The following is a 9,389-nucleotide window of genomic DNA, read 5'->3' as shown; positions in this document are numbered from 1 at the left end:
TGACGACATCAAAGGTTTATTTACAACATGTATGACATAGCGACACACACACATGTAAAATATAAACCGATCCTTCCACGACTCTCTGGTCCTGATGACACTGGTCCTGGTCTCTCAGTTGGTTTCTCAATTGGTCTCTGAGTCTCAGGTTGAGCAGCAGCTGCTGTAAAGAACATAAACATGTGGTTAATCATCTGAAGAGGAAACTATTTTAACCAATATTCATCTACAGTGAACGTTCTCTTGTTCCAGCTTCTCTAATTAAAGTTTCTCTGTGGAACATGGTTGTAACGTGAATATTTAGCGTTTGGATGTGTAAATACTGTGGGAAGGAGACGGTGGATCTCTGGTTAATCCTGATGGACAGTCTGGTCCAGTTTAATGTCTTTATGGCCTTGTTCACACTGCATTAAAAAACACATATGGAAGTGGTTTCAATGTGATTCAATGTGAACGGCTCTGTTGCTCAAATTGGATTTCAAAGTGTCATCTGTGTCACTTGCAGCGCAACACAAACAAAATAAAACAATGACAACGGCGCGTTAAATGTCTGCTCTCACATCCGGAAATGTGAGCGCCACATTGACTGTCCAACGTCACCGCCACGCGATTTCACCAGCCATCGCTCAGATCTGATCTGTTGCAATATGTAATGTGGACTGTCAGTCAGTGAGATCGGATTCTGATCAGATTTACAAAAAAATGTTATTTGTGCTGCAGTCTGAACAAGGTCTAGTTTAAACATCTCAGCAGCTGTTGATGGGTTCCTGTGTTTAGCATGAAAACATAAACTGATGTGTTAGCATTTAGCTTCCACTGTTCCAGAGGACAGTCTCACAGAGCTGTTAGCATGGCTGCTGAACTGATTCAACTCACCAGTGACTTTGAGATGATTCTCTCTGAAGATCCACCGACCGTTGATGTAGACCTGGCACCGGTACCGTCCTGAATCCTCAGTCCTGAGTCTGAACACATGAAGTCTGACTCGTCCTGCTCTGAGTGCGTCTCTGTCAGACTGGACTCGTCCTGAAAACTCTACATCCGGAGACTGTTCAACACCGCCACGTACACGATACAGGATTGGGGATATCTCATCAGTAATCAACTGACAGTAAACAATGTCGGGCTCTGATGAAGTGTGGCCGTTGGTGGTGAAGGTCCACTCCAGTGTGATGCTCCGGTTCTCCTCTGCCTGATAGGAGATCCGTGTCTCATCATCTACAAACGAGGAGACAGAGGGAAAGTGAGCAGCAGAATAACTGAGGACTTGTATCAGTCTGTAGAGAAAAAAGTGAAGCAGTGAACTCACCACAGAGACAATAAGTCAGTGTGAGGAGCAGCAGGGAGTAGCAGCAGCAGTTCATCTTCACCCTGCAAGACAATTAACCAACCCAGCGTCAGGGGGTCAATTAGGGGGCAATGCCAGCCAGTCCAGGCCAAAAGATTAAAAAAAAGAGTTTTGTTTTTGCTCTCCAGCCACAGCTACCCACCAGACCACTTTCATACACTCCAGCCATTCTCGCCATGATAGGAACCCCAGTCAGTACTATATCTGTTTTGTTTTTTGTTTGCTCTTTTTTTTTTTTTTTATCTGAAGCAATGTTGTCTTTTCCTTCTATTTCTCCTCAGAGTACACCAGAATGCCTCATTTATGTGTTAAAAAAAATCACTTTTGCCCTGTTGGAAATGGTGTGTGTCGGTGTGTGTGCGCGCGCGCGCGCCAGCCGCTGTTCAGGACCATGACCGTCTTCTGTTTACTGTGTGAGTTAATGATCAATATCTATCAAACTGGACCAGGGCCTGAAGTTAACTTTTTTGGCCACCAGCCACTGTGGCAGGTGGATTTTGAAATCTACCTGCCACAGTGGTTTTTTACCAGCCAAAATTTGTGGTGCCTAAAATAAAGGTGAACAACTCAGAAAATGCATAAGAATGGTTTTTAAACTTGTACAGAATGCACATAGCCTATATTCATAAACCGTCTTTGCTTTTATCCTTCAAGTACATGTAGTTAAGTGGTTCCCAAACTTTCTCTGCTAGGCCCCTCTTTGGCTGAGAAGCGTTACATGCGAAAAAATCGGACTCAGAGCTCGATGACAGCCTACAAGTTCTACCAGTGACTTTATAGGCTACTTTCTACTCGTTGACCATCACACATGGAGCCAGCGGGCTTGTGCGCACAACGACAAAATAAATGCCCTGTAAAAATGAACGAAAGGGACAACAGAGCTGCTGAATTAACGTAGCCAATTCGTTCATTAAAAAAGTATGCATCATAAAGTCACATCCTGAGGTTTTAAGAAGCAGGTCTACGAGCTCTGATCTCTTTACTAGTGAATAAATAAAGTTTACTCACCGACATCCAGAAGTTCAGAAATCTAAACTCGTATCAGATTTTTGCCCTCTCCCTTTCCACAGTCGCAAAATGGGAACGTGTGTCACAGATTTTGATCGTATATGAAATTAAACACGAGGCATAAGTTATTTGGTCTAAAAGTTTCATATAAATCCTTTAGTTCAGTTTGGTCTCCTGTGACTGAAGGTTTGCAGGTTGCTCTATTTTCCTTAGGTAATTAACGTGCTGTCAGTCAGACTGTCGGCAGACGGCAGTTAAACTCAACATACACAAGTTTAAAACAGATCAACACCAGTTTACCTTTAATCTGTCACCTGCACCAGATCCGTTTACGACAAGACGCGGAGTTGATGTTTCAGAAATGGAGCCATGAATGCAGCACCGTGAGTCAAGAGTGGCAAAGTAACGTTGAAACAGAACTCTGAACTCTCTCCCTCTGTCTGCTTTCTATGGTCACTCACACACAAATCAGTAGGCTATGACACTGCTTTGGAAGTTGAGCCAAACAGGTCACCTTCAGTCAAACCCACTTTCAAAGGATAGGAACTAGCAAACAATCATATATTACAAAATACTGTCAACGAGCATTAGGCCTACATAAAATAGCTATAAGTCTTACTAATGAGTTTGAATGCTTTTTAATTCAAAAACATCAGTGTTTTTAATTACATACTCAATGTCAAGTCATGTTTCTTACCACATAATACTTTTTAACACGCCGTTTTCCATTACACAGTCATAGCACTATTCGGCTCGACTCTGGTCGTTTGCCAACGTGGGCGGGGTTGCCATAACACAGATACACAATACTGACATGCTAACACACTCGTGTGAAAGAATAATAACAGTCATAGTACAGATCAGTGGGAACTGCTGTCGGTAGGGGTGTAACGATACACAAAAATCACGGTTCGATACGTACTTCGGTTTTGAGGTCTCGGTTCGGTTCATTTTCGGTAGCTACAGTAAGAGAACCAAATGCAAAACATATATTTGCTTTTACACTACATTGTCCCTGATACAAATAAACTTAGGCTATTAAAGCAGAAGTGAGTGATATATTTGTGTTAATATAAGTCTTAAATAGTTATATCTTCCGACAGCAATCACTTACATAGAGTGTTTGGACTGAAACACGGGTCTCTCAGTCCCTCTGCTCTGCTCTGAGCCGAAGAGAAAACATTTATCGTATCCTACAGTTTTTATCCAATGAGGAGAGAGAACGGCATGCAGGGCTGTGTGTGCAGCCAAGGAACGCCGTGAATGTGGTGACGTAGCGACGAGGACTGTTATGGTGCGTTCAAGGAAACTCGTATTTTTCCGACTGTGAAGTGGTACCAGTTCGATCTGGTACGAGTTCTCCGGTCGGAAGTTACGAGTGGCCGTTATAGTGACTTTCACCGGTAAAACAGGTCGGAGAAACACGAGTGGGTTGCATGGAACGCTACAAAGTCGTAAATTGTGACTTGAAGCTGTAATTTACGATTTCAAAAGCCTGCCTGTAACGCAGCATTAGCGAAAACGACCGGATCACTCACTTCTGCTTTAAACTAAACTAAACCATTATACAAAATATGAAAAAAAAGAAAATAATACTGTTCTCAAATTAACAAAATAAAATAAGCCTTACAATGAATAAAAAATTCACAAATAAACAAAAAATATAAAATATGATTAAAAAAAGAACTTCTCACACAAGTTTTTTTTTTTAACGTGTAAAGTGCAGCACTAACAGTTCAAGCCAGTGACGGACAAGGGGGGAATGCTACAACGGCTGCCTGACGATGCAACCGCTCGGCAAATAATAAATAAATGAATAACGCGGATCATCACGACGGCACAGTGTGTAGTGTCAACACAGCAGCGACATGCCCCTGCTCTTGGCGCATCTGCAGCAGATCCACAGGTGCTGGAGCCTTGCGCAACGCAGCCAGAGAGAGAGAGAGAGCAAGACAAACAGAGGTACAGGCAGACAGACAAACAGAGAGAGATAGCAGCCACAGCCCCCACCTCCACCCCCCCTACAAGCAGGAAGGGTCTTCAAGCCTCTGTTTTCTCGCTAGCGGTAGCATTAGCGATAGCCATGATGTTACGGGCTGCACGTGTAGCTGCAGGCGTACTGTAAACACACACACACAACTTCTGTTTTCGGAAACTCACCCGTGCTCAGCGCTGTGCCGAACCGGTTCAATACAAATACATGTATAGTTACACCCCTAGTTGTCTGTGTGTTTTTAAAGATGGTGGGTTAAATTCTTGTGTCAGACCTCACGCTCCAGACTGCCCCTGAATTTCATTTTCATTTGTTCATTTGTAATGGAACTCTGCATTTTCATGAACATACACATTTTTTTTAAATTTGTTGTAAATATGCCAGATTTAGCTCAAGAGCTCATTTCCATCTGCAGTCCCATGGTCCACTAATAAAATTACAGGAGGACAAAAACAAAACAAATGATAAGCGTAGTACAAATACAACACATCACACAAAGTTGCATCAGTCGAAGGAACAAAAGTGGTGAAATATTTAAGTGCATTTATCCAAAGTAATGTTGTAAGGTGCTATTTGAGATTCGCTAAACTGCATCAGTATCTGTCATAAAGTGCTATTTTTAAAGTGCATGAAGTAAAGTGCCTACTGTTGGAAATAAAATAAAATAAAAGTAAAAAAAACTTCCCTTAAATGTTCACAGCTGGTTTTTACTGAACAATGTTTTTAGCTGATTCTTAAATGCTATGCATGTTGCATGCATGCTTTCTCTTATGACCACCGTAATTTAAATGTCACGCCCCGATATATTCCTGCTTTAGAGGCGTCGCCCTGCCCCTTTTACGACACGGAGAAATGGAAGACGGCCAAGAAGAGGGACTTTACTGACATTACTGCGTTGAACAGGGAGAGGGCGGCAACGTTAAATATCTGGACATTGATAGATTGATAGATTTTGTGATTGATAAGCGTCATCCCGATGGATGGAGGCTGCAGAGGCACATGTCACCGACCAAGTCTGGAAACCCAGCGATCTCATGAAATGCTCCTGCAGTTTACTAAACCCAAGTGATTGAGGAGAAATCATATAGGCATATTACTGCTGCGAACGCGACTTCATGACCATCAGCACCGCTGGCATGGTTCGGCTGATGGAGGGATGTGAAACACCGGCCCGATGTCCCGCTGACAGGTCCCGGTGACGGGAAAAAAAAAGAAAAGAAAAAAAAAACACTCCGCCGCGGAGATCAGCTGCACCTGGACAGGTAGCGGAGCAGCAGCACTCGTTCCTGCATGTTCTACGCTGGTTCCAAATGTGCGTACACCTGGTCAGAGCTGGCGTGAGATCTGTGCGTACCGTACTCTCACGCTCAGATTGATAAATGCCGATCCTTGCGGTGAATTTGGTGTACACCCATTTTTTTGGTGTACGCAAGTTTGATAAATGAAGGCCACTGTGAGTAATTTTGGGGCTTCTGGGATACGTAGAACGAAGAAGACTGTAGATCAGAGCAAGAAGTGAAGAAGAAGGAGAAGACGAGTGCGATCGGTACGGAGATTAAAAAAAAATGTTGGGAAAAGTTTCTATTTCTAGAGAAAAACGACGAGCAGAGCCTGGAACAAGTGTAACGTGGAGCTGGAGGAAAGCTTAGCCACGGATGCTATTAGCATAGCTCCAGCATGAAGTGATCAGCGGAAGCAGGAAAGGTAAACTGATGTAGATGATCAGCACTAAAATGCCGAAGCGGATCGCGGAGTCAGTTTCACCAGTTGCTGTCTGAAAACGACGTGACGACAAACCAAGAGAAAAGAGGCTGAAGACGCCATGACGTCTCCTTCTCTACTTCAGAGATGATGCAGCAGGAGGAGAAGTGCACCCACAAATCTAATGGATATTAAAGCACTTAATATGTTATGATTTAGTTCAGTATACTCGAAGTACAAGAACTCAAAATAATTCTTATGAACATGACAAAACTGACATACCACTGCCATGAACCTCCCATGGCCACAAAGGGGACACAGTGCTCTCTCCAGTGAATGTGTTTTCCACAGCAGCCACATCGATTGCTGCAGAGTCCGGTACTAGTCCATTGTACCTCTGCATCTCCTGAAGAAGCAGTTTTTTGTCCTCTCCCAGCTTCCTCCGAAGGCGGTGGCAAAACTTGCTGCTGTCTGAAAAGACATTAACTCATTGAGTGCCAACCACGTAATTTCTCGTTTTTCGTTCCCATGCGTTGAGTGCCAAAAACGTAATTTTACGTTTTTTGCTTTTTTTTTTAATTATGAAAATAGACACTTTAATACACATTATATGTAAATTTGGGGACTCTACGACGAGGAGAACTGAAATAGATGACGATCAAAGTCACATGACAGCTCATGATCTGGAAGTTTTTATCATAACTCGGCTTCTGCAAACGAGTTCTGCATGCAGATGCAGCGCAGCTGCTCTGCTCTCACCTGCGCTGCTGCTCCAGCTGCTCGAGCTGCTCGGAGCAGAAACAGGAAGCTCTCAGCCGACAGTCCGCCCGGTCTTCATCTGGAGCAACACCGTGTCCTCCCCAAAGTCCTCCCGCGGTAAAATCTGATGGTCTCTGGGCCAAAGCAGACCGACATCACCGACCCGTACCACAGAAGGACCGTGACCACCGGCGGGACCGGTCTTCCCGAGCCGCGGTGGCCGACTGACCCTCACGTTCCGCGGGGAGAAGCTGTGATACGGCACGGTGCGTCTGTGTTATTGTTGTTTAGTGGTGCCCCCCCCCGCCCCCGATGGTGGTTTTGTGAATAGAACAACAATTGTTGTATATATTTATCTTATACGAGCCCTTTGATCCAGAAATGCGAGTGTGAGAAGAGCGACAGACACAAACAGAGCACCTTTCATAAAAGACTTTTCTAGAAAAAAAGGAGGGATTTTGGTGAAACCCAGCCATGTTTAGCTTGACTTTTCTCAGGAACAGAGGCACGTAGAAACAAACGGTTTGTGGCCACTTGAAGCATTAAGTTAAACCTTTCAATTGAGCCACAGTATGTGTTGGTGGCAATAATATAGAATACACTGTGGCTCTACAAAAATCGTCAAAAATGGTCTAAATTGCCGGTACACTTGACTAAAACTTTGGAAAGGAGCGCGGCACTCAATGAGTTAAGAGCAAGAACACTATCTAGATTATCATAATCTAAATGGCAGTTTAAATAATGGACAGTTAGAATTCATGAATTGCAAGTACATGCATTTGTTGGAATGTTAACACCACAGTAGATTGATTTTATGAACTTGTTTTATTGTTATACCATTCTGACGGTAGAGGGTTTGCTTCCGTTGCCTGACACTAAGGTAGAGCCACACAATGGACTGCTGAAGTTCACACCCTTCAGTGTTATGAGGTGCGTTTGGTGTCTCTATAGAAATAAAAGTTACAGTAAATTCAATATAACAGAACACAGGACTTTAAATATAAGAGCTTGGGTTAGGGCATTGGCCTAGACCCCATTCACCTCATAATAGGTCACTCAACCATCACAGTGTCTCTGAGCCACAATAATTACAGCCGAAATCCTGCATAGTTCTGCTTTAAGAACTTTCAGTTTTGGTTGAGTTTGGCGGTGCCAGTCAGTCAGTCAGTCAGTCAGTCAGTCAATCAGTCAATCAATCAATCAATCAATCAATCAATCAATCAATCATTATTTATAGAGCACCTTTCATACATGGAAATGCAACACAAAGTGCTTTACACACATAGAAAAATAGAAACAGAAAAAACAATTGGACCAAAGCAGCAGTGTTTTGCCTTAAGACCCATTTCCCTTGAGATTCAACCTGTTGTACAAAAGTTCTGAAAATATTATATGAAGGTTGAAAAGTTACTTTAGGGCGTATTCACACCAGGAAAGTCCGATAGTTCACTTGCTTTGGTGCGGACCAAATTTTTTTTAACTTGTTGTGGTTTGTATTCACATAGCATTTTTTCACAAGTGGATCATCTTTGTAAACAAAAGCACGTGTGTCCCACAGTCGCTCAATCATTGGATAGAAATTATTGGCGGGATCTTCCACGAAAAGTACACAATGGAGGTCATGAATGCGTTTCTTGCTGCCCTTTCAATTTGGTAGTATTTCCAGTTGCACCTGTCCTGTGCGGGATCATCCCTATGTTCCCCGGGTCCTATGTTCCCCGCTTTGTATGGAACTGGGGAACATAGGACCCTTCTTTTATAAAAAGGTCCTATGTTCCCCGCTGTTCACCCAAAAGGTCCTATGTTCCCCGCTTTGTATGGAACCGGGGAACATAGGACCCTTTTTTTAAAAAAAGGTCCTATGTTCCCCACTGTTCACCCAAAGACCCGGGAAACATAGGACCCTTTTTTAAATAAAGGGTCCTATGTTCCCCACCGTTGCCGGTTGACGGACGCGGAGAATCTCTCTCTCTCTCTCATACTTTTTACTGGACTCAATCGACCAAGGAAAAGTGGTATAATCTTATATTTTAGATCGGAGTTTTGAAAAAAGCGTCAAATCTTCCAGCCCTCTCCCTCACGTATTTTACGCAGGCGGCAATGCACCATTCTCGGGGAGCGCTTTGGGAGGGTCCCCTCTCTGGGTCTCCGGGCCTGGAGCTTCTGGGACTGGTTCTGGTTTTACAGCTTCTGATGATAATATTTCAACTCCAGTCAAGTACCACTGCACTATGACACCCACACGAACCCCCCCCCCCCCACACACGCACAAATGCACGCATCATCGCAGTGCAAACTTTGGACTAAGAACATGAGGAAAAAATGGATCAGCTGGTGTGTGTGTGTGTGTGTGTATTAATCCCTCTCTGGTCAGCATCTCTGTTAAAATGAATAAACACAAATCGCCGCAGAGCGCGAGCCTGGCACAGAGGTGCGCGCTCTGGCGCAACTGGCACAATCGGCACAGAAATGAAATTGGCTCCGCTCCGCAGTAGCGTCCCAACAGACGTAACTACAACATAACACAAACTTATCTGACAGCTCTCACTTCTTCTGCTCCTCCCCACTCACACACCTACA

At 43.7% G+C, this 9,389-nt stretch overlaps 1 protein-coding gene across 2 annotated transcripts; it reads right to left on the bottom strand.

Moving 5' to 3' along the window:
* Positions 1 to 2,798, bottom strand: LOC310992776 (uncharacterized protein). Of its 2 annotated transcripts, none has more exons than XR_014595718.1 (4): positions 2,657 to 2,798; positions 1,310 to 1,371; positions 877 to 1,218; positions 1 to 160 (listed from the first exon to the last, which is right to left on the bottom strand). XR_014595718.1 is itself a non-coding variant. In XM_083980954.1 (4 exons), exons 2-4 carry the CDS (start codon positions 1,362 to 1,364, stop codon positions 21 to 23), a joined length of 540 nt encoding a protein of 179 aa, XP_083837080.1. In that variant the 5' UTR covers positions 1,365 to 1,371; positions 2,657 to 2,798; the 3' UTR covers positions 1 to 20. The 2 variants fall into 2 exon arrangements, 1 of the variants encoding a protein (XP_083837080.1); XM_083980954.1 differs by having other exon boundaries at positions 1 to 163.
* Between the last annotated feature and the right edge of the window lie 6,591 nt (positions 2,799 to 9,389).

Source organism: Trachurus trachurus (genome assembly GCF_905171665.1).
Source record: "Trachurus trachurus genome assembly, chromosome: 10".
Classification (NCBI taxonomy): Eukaryota; Metazoa; Chordata; class Actinopteri; order Carangiformes; family Carangidae; genus Trachurus; species Trachurus trachurus.
Note: the sequence above shows the minus strand (reverse complement) of the source record. Positions and strands in the feature narration are given on the sequence as shown.